Source organism: Eurosta solidaginis, chromosome 3 (assembly GCF_040869045.1).
Source record: "Eurosta solidaginis isolate ZX-2024a chromosome 3, ASM4086904v1, whole genome shotgun sequence".
Taxonomy (NCBI): Eukaryota; Metazoa; Arthropoda; class Insecta; order Diptera; family Tephritidae; genus Eurosta; species Eurosta solidaginis.
This window is the reverse complement of record NC_090321.1, coordinates 146,382,407-146,400,651: the sequence shown is the minus strand read 5'-3', so window position 1 is coordinate 146,400,651 and position 18,245 is coordinate 146,382,407. Positions and strand designations below refer to the sequence as shown.

Below are 18,245 nucleotides of genomic sequence, written 5' to 3'. Positions count from 1 at the left end.
TTTGTACAAAAAAAAAGCAATAGAATATATTGCCGCAGTATTAAATTTTTTTGAGTGAAGTGCTTTCATAATCGTATGTGTGTTTTTGTCGTTCTTTTGGCCAATTCCCTGCCATGGCCACCAAGTTTTGTTAAAACGGATTCCTGCACGAATATAGTTGACATTTTCTGAATTTTATGGATAATAATTTCATTGCACTGGACTAAAATACTTCATGAAGATTTACTTATTCTTTCCGCAAGGATTGTTTACGTTTTCGCTTCACCTTCCTCTACTCCGGCAGCTTGCTTTGGCATATAACTGAACCCAACCTACAGACACAAATTATAGCTGTCTATTATACTGGAGCCAATAGCCGCGGCATTATTTGTGGAGTTGGAAAGCAACGTATACGAAAATGGCCAGGCGAGAATGGAAAGGCAAATATTGCAAAGTTTGTGTAATCCATTTGAGATGAGTGACGAATTGTAAGAAATTGAACTTAAAAGTGGTAAAGTTTAATGACTTATTTTCTTATTTAGGTTCAAAAAAAACTTTCGACTTAATAAGGATGCTTTCAAGTATGTGTTAGATACTTTTGCGGGGAAATACGTCCGAGGACTTCGACATCGACATGTTGGTTTTGACCTGGAAGCATATAAAAAAAATTATCATCAAGCCTTTTACGTTTCTTAACAAGTTTTACTTACATTTTTGTTAAAATTCTGTTATAAATTAATAAAAAATAAAAAGAAAATATTTTTCCGCCAACAAATTTGCAACTTAGAAAAACGGAATTACGATCGAAATGCAGAATACACAAAATCGAACGATTCGAAGTTGGATCGAAAGAGAATACCAAAATTGCCAAATCGAAAAAATTCCAATCCAAGTCGAAATGCAGAATAGGGCTGTATATTTCATAAACTAAGAGTTTCCTAGAGTTGCGGATGATAATTTTGTGATTTTTAGGACCCCCGCCACCCCTCGAAAAAAAAGTTGGAAAATCGTGGCACCTTATTCAAAATATTCCCCGTTTTTTTAATTCTCTGAATAATTTGAAATTAATGTATTTAATTTACCGGAACGCGAGATTTTTAAGTAAATATTAAAATTTTTTATGATAAGAAGTTAGAAAAAGGGGCTTAAGTGCAGAATACATACAATTGTCAAAAAAAAAAAAAACAAATCGGACTTTATACAGCCCAATTCTAAACGAAAATTCCGTGCGAGTTTTTTCACTTCTCCCATTCCTCGTATTCTAAATAAAAATTCCTTGTGAGTTTTTTCACTTCTCCCTTTCCTCCTATTCTGAACAATGTTCGAAAAAGAGGAAACCGGTTATGGGAGAAAAGTAGGTATTATGAATGTGAGGGAGAGGGAGATTTCTTTGCCATTTCATAGGATTTTTTTCACTAGTTAAATTAAAGGGAATGCATCAAAATCATCAAGGAAATTCGTTATTTTAAGAAAGAACACTTATTTGTACAAATTTGTGCTAAAATATGTATTTACATTCTACCACAATGTTCTCACTGTTAATACAACAACAACAACCACAATATTCTTTATTTTAAGTCGAAAAGTATATCATAAGCAACGGAAGAGCTCTTTGTATATTTGATGCAGCCATCCAGAAATTGCGCAAGGATTTTTTTAAGGCTTAAATAGATTTTGGCATATGGCGAAAGGCGAACTCAACTCAACTTGGTCGCCAGAAAATTGCTTTGCAGAATGAATGCATGCAACTCCGGCGGATTTATCCCGCCCTCTTTTTCTTCTTATGCTCGTCTGTTGATGTTGCTGTGGCACCAATTCATTACTTATTCCAGTGAATACCACATGAAATGCAATAATGTGCATTGTTTATACCTTATTTCTTTATTTCAAACAAATTCGCAACAATAATTAAACTTTTCAATTTTTTAAACAAAATAAGAAATGAGCAACGAAATTTCAAGTGACAAAACAGCTGACTTCGAAAATTCGAAATTCCTATTCCCCAATTATTCTTCTCCCTAGGAGAAAAGAATTGGAGGAATTTTTCCGCGGCAATAAAAAAATCCGCGAGAACAAAATTCCGCGAGAATATTTAGAATTGGTCTGATAGAGATTTTTATGCTGATTCCAACGGTATATTTCTATTTTGGTGCAAATGAAAGGTTTGTGGGTAATTCCACGTCAAAAGGCGAAATTATGAATTTTTCAAATCAAAATATCTCCGAAACTAGTGAATGGATTTCAAAAATTGAAAAATCGCAAAATAACTTATAAAAATACATTTTATCTGATGTATATATATCTTTAAATTTTCTAGTCTTTATTTACCAAAAATTTTAAAAAGCTCTTTTTTGGTTGCCATGCACAGTAATTCTGCGTAGAACACCTTTATGCATAGGCGGCCTTCGGCCGCGCTTATACAAAATAACCCTGGGCTACGCCATGCCAAGTTCGGGTGTGTGGCAAAACGTGGCTACCGCCACGGTGATGTCCCTTTGCGTAGTACACTCTTCTGCGTAGGCAGCCTTCGCCCGCACTTTAAAAAAACAACCCTTAAGCTGCAGACATTGGTGCTTTATCGATAACCGTATCGGTAACCTTATAACAGCTGATTCGACCAACCTTATGAGAATCAATGCAATCGGTTATTGGTGCCGCAAAAGTCATAACCGTATCGTAGCCAACCAATTGGTTTTTGGTTTACCGTCGTAACGATAAACAGCTGATTACGTTAGGGATACGAAAAACGGCACCAATGACTACAGCTTTAGCCGATCCAACACTGGCTACGCCATGCACAGTAATTCTGCGTAGAACACCTTTAAAAAAATTACCCTTAACCGATCCGACACCGGCAACAAGAAAACTAACATAAAAACTCACCTCCAAACAAACCCGTCAACGAGTTTTACAAAATCAAAATACATTGATAGGGTATGTTTGTTTGCATTTATGTGGACGTGCCACCACCTTATAATATTCTACCAAGATAAAAAGATATTGTTGCGGAGCTGGTAACACTATTCACCACCTTCATTTGTTTTCGTTTGTTTATTTGCAACAGCGAAAAAAGCGACAATAGTATCGACGGGTTTTACGCGAATAACTTTTAAACGAGATAAAAAATATAGTGCGCCCCAATTTTAAGTGCAGGACTTAAGTTGAAATTTTAATAAATTTTGAAATTAAAGAGCTTATATTTCATAAACTAAGACTTTCCTAGAGCTGCGGATTCCATTTTGGTGATTTTTAGGACCCCCTCTACCCCTACTAATCAACTAAAGTTTGAAAACCGTGGCACCTTATATAAAATCCAACCCTTTTTTTTTGACAAATGTATGTATTCTGCACTTGTTTCAATTAAATACATTAATTTCAAATTATTCAGAGAAATACAAATCAAAATACATTGATAGTGTATGTTTGTTTGCATTTATATCGACGTGCCACCACCTTATAATGTTCTACCAAGATAAAAAGAAATTATTCAGAGAAATACAAATCAAAATACATTGATAGTGTATGTTTGTTTGCATTTATATCGACGTGCCACCACCTTATAATGTTCTACCAAGATAAAAAGATATTGTTGCGGAGCTGGCAACACTATTCACCACCTTCATTTGTTTTCGTTTGTTTAATTGCAACAACGAAAAAAGCGACAATATTACCGACGTGTTTTCCGCGAATAACTTTTAAACGAGATAAGAAATATAGTTTCTGCTTTCGGATTCTGAATCTTGACGCAAATACGCGTCTTTTGATACCGCTATCGACATGTTCGACCCGAATTTTAAGTGCAGGACTTAAGTAGAAATTTTACTAAATTTGGAAATTAAAAAGCTTTTCACCCTTATCGCGAGTTTTATTTTCACCCGAAAATATTCACAGTTTTTGTTCACCCTATCGCAGAGGGTGGCGAAACAATTTTTCATGTTCGAAAAAGATTTCACCTTATCGGCAACTCTTTGTTCCGGCGAAATGAACAGCGGGGAAACCAAAATTTGTTTACTTATATTTTACAGGCGAACGAGAGGAAAACAAAACGTAATTAATTTTTTGTTTTGAAATTTGATACTCTTTTAATTATATGTACTTCTATTATTAGAAATAAATCAATAAATAATGCACAATCGTAAGCTGAGCGGAAAAAAGTTAAATTCCTGTATTGCTAAGTAAATTCTATTTTTTCACAACGTATTAGTCGGCCAAGTTATCCATTGTAGACAAAGCAACGGTCCCAAAATGTTGATCACCTCACTGAAACAAGATTACCTAAGACCCACTTCATGGTCCTTTCCAACGCTTTTTCCCTATGCGAAAAAAACGGAGACATTTACTCAACTTTGCAATGGGTGGAACTCCAAATTTTTGCTTCAATGGTGGCAAGGAGTTGGTAACAATAACTAACAAATATTAGAATGCCATCTTGTTTAGCCTGTAATATTGGCGAAAGCTAATTGAATAAAAATAACTTGTTATTCAAAAGTGCTGAAAATAGTAATTTTTAGCTTACAGCGAATCATTTAGCTCCAAAGGGTTAGAACTGTCCCTTGATTGCGTCCGAGTCGCTTTCACATATATATATTCGCCTCGCGCTCAATCAATACCAACCTAAGTGCAATACTAGACATTATTTTATTAATTTTTTATTTATATTTTTGTTGTATTTTAAGGAAATATATGCTTGGTTACAAAATTTCACCATTGTAAGTAAATTATTTGTTCACTGCCAATTCACAATAGAGCATCAGCTGTTTCGAAGTGAACTTTTGTTCGTCCGAAATTGCCGATAGGCGGAAATGGTTCACCCGAACAAAAGAAGTGAAGGCGAACACTTTTCCGCGTGAACTTCGCGATAAGGGGTATATTTCATAAACTAAGAGTTTCCTAGAGCTGCGGATGATAATTTTGTGATTTTTAGGACCCCCTCTACCCCTACAAATCAACAAAAGTTCGAAAATCGTGGCACCTTATTCAAAATATTCCCCATGGTCCTTAATTGTGTTTAGTAATGAGCAAAATGCTTCCTTTCAAATCTGCAAAATAACTTCATTTGAAGCTCATCATTTCTCACTTGAACATTTTCTTACTTGGTGCTTGGTAGTTCCCAGGAATTGGAATGATCACGCCAATGTTTTTCATATTCGCGACATATCAATCACCAACATTTTCGCCATTATAAAATAGATTTCATATAATACCCGTTTTGCTTTTAATAACAAAATCCTTTTGCAAATGCTTAAATTTGCCACAAATTGATCAGCTGTTCATTTATCTGTCAAATCATCACTTTCTTAGGTTGGCAACATCAATTCAACTTCAACTGACATAAGTTGTAATTCGTAATACCAAACAGGAGTTGAGTTGTTTTAATTACAACCCAACTAAGTTGAGTTGTTAACCGTAATAAGGGTATAATTTTTTGTAATTTCACAATAATCACATATGACCTTTTTCTTCATTGTTACGAAGCTCAAGTCGTATATATTATTTTAAATGTCAGAACTAAATATATTCAGATGGCAATATACAATACTGTTGTTGTTGTTGTTGTTGTAGCAATGCTCGCCCCACCTAATAGCCGCGACCGATCACAAATTGTCATCAATATCCTCTAACGGGAGTCCAAGGAAACTTGCCGTTTCAACAGGGGTGGACCATAAGCAAAGGGGTGTTAGAGGCGTTGGTTCCATATTACAATTAAAGAGATGGTTGGTGTCATGTGGGGACACATTGCAAGCGGGGCATACATTTTGTATGTCGGGGTTGATTCTGGATAGGTAAGAGTTTAACCTGTTACAGTATCCAGAACGAAGTTGAGCAAGAGTGACACGCGTTTCCCTGGGGAGTATGCGTTCCTCTTCCGCGAGTTCTGGATATTTTTCTTCAAGTACTGGATTCACCGGGCAATTCCCGACATAAAGGTCCGACGCCTGTCTATGGAGTTCACCAAGGACCTGCTTGTGTTTTTTCGCTTCATACGGCTGGGTTCTCAGGTGCCGTATTTCCTCAAAATTCTTACGGAGATGACTCCTTAGGCCCCTAGGCGGCGCTGGTTCGTCAATCAGATGTCTGTTGGGATGCCCAGGTTTCTGGGTATTCAACAGAAACTGTTTGGTCAGCATCTCATTTCTCTCCCTGATGGGGAGTATTCTCGCCTCATTATGCAGATGGTGTTCTGGGGACATAAGAAGACAGCCCGTGGCGATTCTGAGAGCAGTATTTTGGCAGGCCTGTAGTTTCTTCCAGTGGGTAGTTTTTAGGCTTGGCGACCATATGGGTGACGCGTAGCACGTAATCGGCTGGCTAATTGCTTTGTATGTGGTCATGAGCGTTTCTTTATCTTTTCCCCAGGTACTGACAGCAAGGGATTTGAGGATTTTATTACGGCTCTGAATTCTCGGAACAATTGCGGTTGCGTGCGCACCAAAATGTAGATCCTGATCAAACGTCACACCCAAGATTTTGGGGTGTAGGACAGTCGGTAGCGTAGTGCCATCGACGTGGATGTTCAATATGGTCGACATTTGGGGCGTCCATGTTGTAAATAAGGTCGCGGAAGATTTAGTCGGTGACAATGCCAGGTTTCGCAAGGCGAAAAAACTGGAGAGATCAGGGAGATAGCCGTTTATTTTATTGCATAGCTCATCGATCTCTGGGCCTGGGCCTGTGGCCATTATTTTGCAGTCATCGGCGTAGGAAACGATTGTGACTCCTTCCGGTGGTGAAGGTAGCTTAGATATGTAGAAATTAAACAAAAGTGGGGATAGGACATCACCCTGTGGCACCCCTTGTTTAATTCTCCTTGGTTTTGATGTTTCGTTTCTGAATTGCACCGATGCCTGCCGACCACCCAGATAATTTGCGGTCCACCTTTTAAGACATGGGGGAAGGGTAGACCCTTACAGGTCTTGCAGAAATGAGCCATGGTTGACCGTATCAAAGGCTTTTGATAGGTCTAGCGCTACGAGTACTGTTCTATGGTGGGTGTATTGATTCAAACCGCAATTTATCTGGGTGCTAATGACATTTAGCGCGGAGGTAGTGCTATAGAGTTTTCTGAAGCCATGCTGATGAGGGGCTAGCTGCAAATGTGCTTGGAAATAAGGGAGCAAAATGGCTTCAAGCGTCTTTGCCACTGGCGATAGGAGAGATATCGGACGATATGACTCACCTACGTTAGCTGGTTTCCCAGGCTTTAGTAGCGGGACCACCTTGGCTATTTTCCATTTCTCGGGTATGGCAAAGGTGGAGAGAGACAGGTTGAAGACATGCGCTAAATATTTGAAGCCCTCTTTCCCTAGGTTTTTAAGCATCGGCATGGCTATGCCGTCTGGGCCCACTGCTTTGGATGGTTTAGCGCGACCAATGGCGTCCTCAACCTCTCTAGCCCAGAGCAGGTCTGCAATGCAGATCTTGCTGTGAGTTTAGTCTCTTGAATCGCAGCAATGCGGATGTTGTGCCGCATCATGAAATCGACTATCTCCGTAATCTTCCCAGTTAGTCCATTACAGTTTAACTGCAGAATTCTGAAGTGCATGAGGGGTGACGCCGCCACTCTAGGGGTAAGTGACGGGTGACTACGCCTAGGTTGTGGAAGGCCAGGACGCAATTGCTTTTGTGGCCTTGGGACTGGGCGCCCTTGGGCAAGCATTGGGGTACCCGGATGATTTGGGTTTGCGACCTGGCAACATGGCGCGATGAAACCCGTCGAGGGGTTGCCGTCGCGGAGACCAGAACATCTAGGAAAGTGGCACCACCCAAGGCAGGAGCTGCATTGAGCGGATGTCGCAAACCTATATATTCTGTGCTGGCAGACGGTGCAAACGGAGGTAGGGACTAAGAGTCTGTTTCCCTGACCTACACGATTGCTGCCGGAAAAGAGGGGGAGAGAAGACGGGGCAGGGGCGGCTGCTCGGCATTGCTTCCGACTCTACTACGGAGTTTGTAAGTGTGAGTGGGAGCAGCCGTATAAGTTGGTGGCGCCGTGGGACGTGAGCAGTAGCGGGTACTTTTTGTGGCTTGCTGAGCAGCAGGGCTGCTAGAAGGTAGTGGGGGCGCACTAAGGCGTAGACTACGGGACGCTCTTGGGCGTGAACAGCAAGGAGCCATAAAAGATTTATAGAAGTTACGTGGACGTCTGGTTCTGGGATCTAGCCCAGAACAACCTGTCCGATGTAACCATCCTTACACGGACACACTGACAAGAGTATGACCATTCTAAAAAGGTTCTTTTCCCGCAGACGCAGAAAAACCATTTCTCAGGACCGGGGTCAGGAGACGGACCCGGATTGGATTCGATGCCTTCCCGGAGTAAGAGAATATGGAGCAGTCCTGCTGCAAGGAGCTGCTGGGAGGATGACAATTTGTGGGAGGGACGAAACAAATTAGATGGGGTCACACTGAAATGACAGTCCTTGGTCGGGAAAAATCCTGAGTCGCTCCGGTACATAGAACCGACTGCCTTGGGAAGCGAATATACAATACTCGTAGTGATAAGCATACAATAACTCAGTATGATGACTATAAATATTTCACACGTTTTATTGTTTACTGATTGAACTCAAAATTTTGGTAGTAGTGCAGTTTATGGGCGGCCCCACCACAAAGTTGGGCGAAGATTTCACAATTACCAAAATTTTGGCTTTTTTAGTTTTCATGACACACCAACATGACGAGATTGTGCTGATGCCTTTGAATCTCATTTTTATAATGGGACTCTATGAAAAACTAAAACTTGGTTTGCCTATCCCCAACAAAATTAAACATCACATCAGGGGCCTTATTCGCTAACTGTGAGTTTTAAAGTGTACACAAGAAATTGTGTAAACTGTGAAATTCTGATTCTGTAAAGCAAAACTGTGAAAAAAATCTCACTGATAAAAACTTCGCGAGTTTTCTTGGCAGCTAGTATAGGTAATAGTCTAGTTGAGGGGTCGACTGCTAATACGCTACCAAAAATATCGAGAGGTGTCAAAAGACGCGTATTAATCTCGAGAAGAATAATCCGATGGCGGAAAAGAAAAATTTTATATATGTCCGGAGATATTTGCAGTTGAAGTTGGCGATTTTCATGTGGTTGTTGTTGTGTTGGTACCCACAAAAAAAATTGTGCATCACCCAGGGTTATTTTTTATAAGCGCGGCCAAAGGCTGCGAACTCAGAAAGGTGTTCTGCGCAAAAATACTATGGATCCCACCCCCGGTTTCGGAGGTACCCGCGGGTTTTTTTCTCAGTTTTTCGTTAATATCTTTTGAACGAGAAAATATTTTTATTTTCCGCTTATTAATACTGATGTCAAGACGCGTCGTTTGACACCTCTCGTTATTTATGGTAGCGTATTAGCACTTGACCCCTCAACTAGACACCCCAGTATACACTATTGTGACAATCAAAACTCATACGCACTGTTGCAGAATGATTTTTTTTATTTTCATGGCGTTTGATGAATATTTTCGGTAGTAGTGCAGTTTAGGAGCCCCACCCTAAAGTTGGTCTAAGATTTTCGAGTGAGGTATCAAAAGCCGCGTATTAATCTCGAGAACAATAATACGAAGGTGGAAAAAAAAAAAAAATTATCTCCGTCCGGAAATATTTGCAGTTGAAGTTGGCGATTTTCATGTGGTTGTTGTTGTGTTTGTACCCACAAAACAAATTGTGTATCACCGTGGCGGTAGCCCGGTTAGACCACACACCCGGACTTGGCATGGCGTAGCCCAGGGTTATTTTTTATAAGCGCGGCCGAAGGCCGGCAACGCAAAAAGGTGTTCTGCGCAAAATACTATGGATCCCACCCCCGGTTTCGGAAGTACCCACGGGTCTTTTTCGGTTTTTCGTTAATATCTTTTGAACAGGTAAAGGGTTGGATTTTATATAAGGTGCCACGATTTTCAAACTTTTGCTGATTTGTAGGGATAGAGGGGGTCCTAAAAATCACAAAATTATCATCCGCACCTCTGAGAAACTCTTAGTTTATGAAATACAACCTTTTTAATTTCCAAATTTAGTAAAATTTCAACTTAAGTCCTGCACTTAAAATTCGGGTCGCACATGTCGATAGCGGTATCAAAAGACGCGTATTTGCATCAAGATTCAGAATCCGAAAGCAGAAACTACATTTTTTATCTCGTTTAAAAGTTATTTGCGGAAAACCCGTCGGTACTATTGTCGCTTTTTTCGTTGTTGCAATCATTGGACAGGTTTACAAGTATGATATGTATGAGAGGGAAACAATTTCTTTCCCTTTCTAACACACGGCAGTTTGACACTTCGGTCAGTGTCAAACTAGCGTGGAACCCAGTGGAACCTGCGTGGAACATGAGTTTTGACACTGAACGAAGTGTCAAAATTACCGGGGTTGCTTCGTCGAAAGCGACACAGGGAAGCAAAAAAGGGATCGGAATATCAGATATGGGTTGCTGTGATGGTAAATTTTTTTGAACGAATTTAGAAGGAAATTTTAAGTGCACCCATATGGGTAATTCAGAAAATTATAAAAAAGTCTTCAATTGGGGTATCTGAGGCCGCGTAGTTATTTCAGAATTAAGAATACAAACACGTGAGTTAAGTTTTTCTACCCGTTCAAAAGTTCTCCGCGAAAAACAGTTTAAAACCGAGGTCGACTGCAATAACCCGTCCAAAAAAGCGGAAAGAAAAATTAATAGACGCGTTTTGTCCTGTTGTCAATAGTCCGAAGAGAAAAGGTATTCGAATTATTGGAAGCGAGGCCAAAACGCGTCTATTAATACCTCCCCCGACGGTTTTGGTCGTGTTTTAGCAATCGTCCCTGGTAATAAAGTATCACAATTTGTTAATTAAAATTGTCCAAAATATATGGTTATTAAAGAGAGATGTAATTAAGTGCTCGTTTGAAAGTAAATAAGTATATTTCTTTGTGATATAAGAAAAAAAATTTTTAAGCAGTTTTCGATAGCAGCTACTACACTTTTTTTTGTCCTAAGAAGTACAACAGTGCCAAATAGCATCCACAAAAAAAACGAACAAGAACAAGCATTTTATCAGGTGAGCGTGGCTGTGTATGTGCGTGCTGCTAGGTTGGCTCATCTGTAAAGCAACAAAATATGTCTGTTCAAATTCTCAAAATCTGTGTATTGGTGTTGGTGCGAATGGTATGGAATGGAAACATAAAACTTAGCAGTTTTTGTATGTGTAAGTAAAATGTTGCCAATGTGTTGGTTTCATTTTGAGTTTGCCATCTCCTTTTGACAATCCCTTGGACCATGCAATGACATAAATAAAATCAGCTGATGAGATGAGCCAACCTGTACATAATTGAACCATGGATATGTAGCAACGCGCACATACACAGCCAGGCTCACCTGATAAAATGCTTGTTCTTGTTCGTTCCTTTTGTGGATTCTATTTGGCACTGTTGTACTTCTTAGGTCCAAGAAAAGTGTAGTAGCTGCTAACGAAAACTGCGTAAAATTTTTATTGTAAAATTACAAAGAAATATCCTTATTTACTTTCAAACGAGCACTTAATTACATCTCTCTTTAAAATCCACACGTTTCGGGCAATGTTAATTAATAAATTGTGATACTTTATTACCGGGGACGATTGCTAAAACAAAACCAAAACCGTCGGGGGAGGTATTAATAGACGCATTTTTACCTTTATCAAATGAAAGCTGAGAGCTTTAAAGTAATTTTCATTGTGATATTCGATTTAGCTGCATAAACCTGGCAAAACTGATAAATATGCATGCGAAGCCGAAATAAAGAAATGAATTAATAATACCCACTTACTTATTTACATACGTCCTATTCGATTTGCCTGAAATTTGGTATATAAATTTGCCTATATTAGTATTTGCGATGATTTTTTCCGGGAAGTAGACCAGAGACGGACTGGGACTGGGATTAGGACTAGAACTGTGACTGAGACTCGGAGTGGGACTGGAACAAAATACATACCACCCTCTGGGACTGGCAAGAAGATATGAAAAAGAATGAGAAAAACTTGAGAGAAGAGAAAAGAGAGAAGGAGACTGAGAAAGAGATAGAATGGGACGAAGATGGAGATAGATGAAGCGAAAAATATGGAAGGAGTGGACACAAAGATTAGGAAAAGTGTAGAGGGGCGAGGGCAGAGTTAGACGGAAAAAGCTTATTAAAATGTATGCAGAACAACGTCTGCCGGGTCTGCTAGTTATTTATATTTCCGCGGAAATATATGCAACTATATTATCTGTACAATGTGTTGTGTTGTCTCTGCTGAATTAGAAATGGTGGATTTTGCTATCCCTATAAAAATAATAGGTGCGAGAGAGCACGATACATTGTGGAGAAGCAAATAATTTGTCAGCATGCTATTTCATTTGCACAATTTTTCATTCCAAATCGTCACCCCTGTCAAAAATTCGTGTGGCTGTGTGCGTTTTTGGTCACACGATTTTTGCAGGGTACGCGTCCTCAGATACCCAAATTCAAGACTTTTTTATAATTTTCTGTAGGACCCATATAGGGCACTACATTTTCATACTAAATTCGTTCAAAAAAATTTACCATCACAGCAACCCATATCTGATATTCCGCTCCTTTATTGTTTCCCTGCGTCGCTTTTACGGCAGCAACCCGGGTAATTTTGACACACCGTTCAGTGTCAAACTCATGTTCCACGCAGGTTCCACTGGGTTCCACGCTAATTTGACACTGACCGAAGTATCAAACTGCAGTGTGTTAGAAAGAGAAAGGAATTATTTCCTTCTCATACATATCATACTTGCAAACCTGTACTATGCACTCAAGAGGTAAGAATTAATTAGATCATTGTACAGGTTTACAAGTATGATATGTATGAGAGGGAAACAATTTCTTTCCCTTTCTAACACACGGCAGTTTGACACTTCGGCCAGTGTCAAACTAGCGTGGAACCCAGTGGAACCTGCGTGGAACATGAGTTTTGACACTGAACGAAGTGTCAAACTTACCGGGGTTGCTTCGTCGAAAGCGACACAGGGAAGCAAAAAAGGGATCGGAATATTAGATATGGGTTGCTGTGATGGTAAATTTTTTTGAACGAATTTAGTAGGAAATTTTAAGTGCACCCATATGGGTCCTTCAGAAAATTATAAAAGTCTTCAATTGGGGTATCTGAGGACGCGTAGTTATTCCAGTATTAAGAATACAAACACGGGAGTTAAGTTTTTCTACCCGTTCAAAAGTTCTCCGCGAAAAACAGTTTGAAACCGAGGTCGACTGCAATAACCCGTCCAAAAAAGCGGAAAAAAATGAAAATACGCGCTTTGTACTGTTATCAATAGTCCAAAGGCGGAAAAGTATACGAATTATTGGAAGCGAGGCAAAAACGCGTCTATTAATACCTTCCCCGACGGTTTTGCTCGTGTTTTAGCAATCTTCCCCGGTAATAAAGATCACAATTTGTTAAATAAAATTGTCCAAAATATATGGATATTAAAGAAAGATGTAATTAAGTGCTCGTTTGAAAGTAAATAAGTATATTTCTTTGTAATATAACAATAAAAATTTTAAGCAGTTTTCGATAGCAACTACTAAATTTTTTTTTGTTCCTAAGAAGTACAACAGTGCCAAATAGCATCCACAAAAAAAACGAACAAGAACAAACATTTTATCAGGTGAGCGTGGCTGTGTATGTGCGTCCTTCTACATATCCTACTTGTAGACCTGTACTATGGTTGCAATTAAACAAATGACGGTGGTGAATAGTGTTGCCAGCATTGTAAATTTTACCAAGTAGCGCAACTAACAGCTGATCGGCGAAAATTCGCACATTCACACGCACAGTTCTCGACTCAGTTTCAAAACAAAACTTTAGATTATTTAATTCAAATTTTAAAGTGAGATAATCCTTACAAATTTATGTATACAGAATATATATGGCGTTTTTGTTGTTATTAAAACAATAGTTTTATTTATATTAAAGCTTTTATCATTTTTTTTTTAACTTTGCAAAATCTCCGAACACCATTCCTTCATTATATGACATTCGACTGCCTAGTCCACTGCCTTCCACTCTATTCGCAACATAACCTCTACTTAAGCTGCCAAACTATATAGCAGGCATGCTTAACGAACGAAACGATATCATTTCGTTACGATAATCAACGCTAATAAACGAAACGAAGTCACTTCGTTTCGTTTATTAACGTTAAGATCGTCAAATTAACGTTAATTTAACGTTCTTAACGTTAATAAACGAAACGAAATGACTTCGTTTCGTTTATTAACGTTGATTATCGTAACGAAATGATATCGTTTCGTTCGTTAAGCATTCCTGCTATATAGTAAACAATGGTTGCCAGCTCCGCAACAATATCTTTTTATCTTGGTAGAACATTATAAGGTGGTGGCACGTCGACATAAATGCAAACAAACATACACCATTAATGTATTTTGTTTTTGTAAAACAATTTTAATAATTGTACTCTAATATTATTTGGGGTGCTGCGCAGAAGGCTGTACTACGCAGAAGGACATCACCGTGGCGGTAGCCACGGTTACACCACACACCCGGACTTGGCATGGCGTAGCCCAGGTTTATTTTGTATAAACGCGGCCGAAGGCCGCCTATGCATAAAGGTGTTCTACGCAGAATTACCGTTGGAATCAGCATAAAATCTCTATAAAGTCCAATTTTTTATTTTTTTTTTTTACAAATGTATGTATTCTGCACTTGTTCCAATTAAATACATTAATTTCAAATTATTCAGAGAATTACAAAACAAAATACATTGATAGTGTATGATTGTTTGCATTTATGTCGACGTGTCACCACCTTATAATCTTCTACCAAGCTAAAAAGATATTGTTGCGGAGCTGGTAACACTATTCACCACCTTCATTTGTTTTCGTTTGTTTAATTGCAACAACGAAAAAAGCGACAATAGTACCGACGGGTTTTCTGCGAATAACTTTTAAACGAGATAAAAAATGTAGTTTCTGCTTTCGGATTCTGAATCTTGACGCAAATACGCGTCTTTTGATATTGCTATCGACATGTGCGACCGGAATTTTAAGTGCAGGAATTAAGTTGAAATTTTACTAAATTTGGAAATTAAAAGGCCTGTATTTCATAAACTAAGAGTTTCCTAGAGTTGCGGATGATAATTTTGTGATTTTTAGGACCCCCGCCACCCCTCGAAAAAAAGAAAAGTTGGAAAATCGAGGCACCTTATTCTAAATATTCCCCAAAAAAAGGCCCAATTTTAGGGCGGGCTTATAAACTGCACAATTACCTTATTTTCTTACTGACATAAGACTTTTACATTCAGCAAAACAATGTGCACGATAATTTACAAAATCGCATGAAAATTTAAAGTGTAAATTGTATGTGCAAATGAGTTTTCAATGAGTGTACGTTTTTCAGTTTTTCACAGGTAGGGATTTAACCACCACTTTACAATAAAACGTGCGATATGCTGCATTTGTAAGTTTACCCTTCCAATTTATGTATGTAGGTTTATCAAAACCTCATTAACACTTGACCGAATTTGTATTATACTGATGTTTAGAAACGACTGTAATGGAATCAGGGTTTCCGGCTTTTTACACACCATTTTGAACTGGTCTTCACTCACTTGCAAAAACCCATTCTTTATAGCCAAGTATGCGCAGACACCCAACACAGTTCCAAAGGGCAATGAGCGTTGAAAGAAAGATTCAGCATTACATTCCCTTAAAACTCGTAACTCTTCCGCGGAAAATTGGTAATTTACCTAGAAGTATACTTAATCATATAGGTGTCTTAAACATACATTTTTCTGTTACAATATACCAAAGGATTTTGCTGTGGCTGTTGCGCTGACCGTTCCATTGTTAATTATTAAGCTTATTATTTCTGTTCTTCGGTTTATCTAAGATAAAATTGATTTTAGTGATGCGGTGAAATGTTTCCAATCGATTTTCGATACAGAAGTTCACTATTGTACGATGTTCACACTGCACCTAATTCTTTCTCGAATAATTTCACTACGCAGGTCGGAAGGTAACCTACCCATTCGCAATTCATTCGCCATTCATTTAACAAATTATTTCAGCACATGTTGTAAATCAGGCATGCTTAACCAACGAAACGATATCATTTCGTTACGATAATCAACGTTAATAAACGAAACGAAGTCATTTCGTTTCGTTTATTAACGTTAAGATCGTCAAATTAACGAAATGATTTCGTTTCGTTTTCTGCCATATCAAAACGAAATCAAATCGTTTATGTTGATTATTAATTTCAAACTATGCTGGCAAAGCTGATTGATGGCGGAGTCATTAAAGGTGAAAGCATTATCCAAGCTGATTGCAACTTTTCTCATGAATTTTGACAGTACGAACATTTCTCAGAGTATTTTTGACATTACCACCAACGAATTACACAAACAAATTACATAGAGTTTGTGTGTGTATGTGCGCTCGTTGTTGCCACCTTACGGCTTCACCATGGCTATAGCATTGCCAGCACAATTCAAACATAAAGTATCACGTTTTCGTTAACGTTTTTAGCGTTAACGAAAGCTTTTCGTTTCGGTTAAAAACGAGATACAATTTATCTTGATAATTTCTTTATCGATAATATTTCGAAGTGTTTCAACGGAAACGGTGGAAATTTTTTGATAAACGATTAGCTTAACGTTAAGGTGCATCCCTGTTGTAAATATACCAGTATTGTTGTGAAAAAAACGTGGGTAGTTCTGGACAGTGTTGCCAGAAAAAAAATTTCTTCGGGGCTACAATCTAGAAAAATTGGGCTAGAAAGAACTAAATTTCTTCAAGAAATTCCAAAACCCGGGTAAAAGTCCAGTTGAGGGGTAGACTGCTAATACGCTACCAAAAATACCTAGAGATGAGCCAAACGACGCGTCTTGATCAGTATTAATAATCGCAAGGCGGAAAATACAAATTTTAAATCGTTCAAAAGATATTAAGGGGACTCATGAAAGCATATAAACTTATAAGGTGTAAAATTATATCCATTTACACACGCTGTTATATGAACGCACCTAGAAATACTCTTGATAAACTTGATTGCTTATCAGCTGTATTATTGCCAAACAAAAATTTTAGATTGTTATACAAATTAAAAAATGCCAAGATTAAGTGAAAAATCAAAACTAAAACGTCTTTACTAAGATATTCTTGTAAACGACTTGCTGATGTTGGAGATTTCTGATGAAAATGCCTGCTGTAATGTCTGCAAGGTTGCATTCCTTTGAGTTTACCGCTTTTACACAATGAAACGTGCGCGTAAATGTATACAAATTGTGTAAATGATTTTTCATACAAAATTTGACAGTTCGTTTACGCACTAGATAAATTTATACGTTTACACACTTTATAAGGCATTTATACGGTTACATGAGTCCCCCTATTAACGACAAACCGAAAAATTACCCGCGTTATCCATAGTATTTTTGTGCAGAAGACCTTTCCGCGTTGGCGGCCTTCGACCTCGCTTATAACAAATTACCCTGGGTGGGTCCAACATCGGTTTGGAGACCAAAATTATAAGTGTTTTGCGCGACTTATGTTCAAAATCTTTTTTGTGGTTACGCAACAACATTAAAACCACCACATGAAAATCGCCAATTTCAACTCCAAATATCTCAGGGCATAGAGACAATTTTTCTTTTCCGCCTTCGGATTGTTGTTGTCGAGGTCAATACGCGCCTTTTGACACTTCTCTCGATATTTTTGGTATCGTATTAGCAGTCGACCCTTCAACTAGACTTTTTCCAAAACCCGTTGTAAAAACCATTATAAGGCAATGCACAAATGCACATTTTCTATGCGATGATGCTAGACCATTTGCACAAAATCCTGAACTCCAGAAATTTGTGCAATTGGCCTAGCATCATTGGATTTGGAAACTGGTGTAGTATTTTCACACAAAACGCCAAAAAATTATATACGGCTATGCATTTGCTACGTCATGGCAAATACCCAACCTCAAACACCGTAGTTTATTTTTGTTGACGCGTTACAAACATGTTTCTTATTTTAAACTAGATAAGCAAAGCTTACCTATCTGTTTTCATTCATTTAAAAGCAATTAGGGCAATCCCCGCTTAATTAGTACAAATAGACAACATTGGTTTATTCTTTGTAGTTCTATAAATAGAACAAAAGAAAAAATACCAGTTTCTTTGAAACCTGCCAACAACAAAGAGCATATCTTATGTATGTATATTTTTCAATGTAAGTTTTCACATTTATTTCTAATCAAACTTAAACAAAGTTATAAAAAAGGTACAGAAACTAACAAAAAAA

General features: G+C 38.2%; 1 protein-coding gene across 2 annotated transcripts in view; it reads right to left on the bottom strand.

The window, feature by feature from the left end:
* The window catches only part of asrij (OCIA domain-containing protein asrij), a 48,240-nt gene extending 32,263 nt beyond the window's left edge, over positions 1–15,977 (bottom strand). The window contains exons 1-2 of one of the 2 annotated variants that reach the window (XM_067773214.1): positions 15,760–15,949; positions 15,563–15,700 (exon numbers count right to left, since the gene is read on the bottom strand). In XM_067773214.1, the coding sequence (XP_067629315.1) occupies positions 15,563–15,700; positions 15,760–15,798 (177 nt within the window). In that variant the 5' untranslated portion in view covers positions 15,799–15,949. Of the gene's footprint in view, positions 1–15,562; positions 15,701–15,759 lie in introns of both variants that reach the window. The other variant, XM_067773215.1, reaches the window with a different exon arrangement.
* Positions 15,978–18,245: the final 2,268 nt, after the last annotated feature.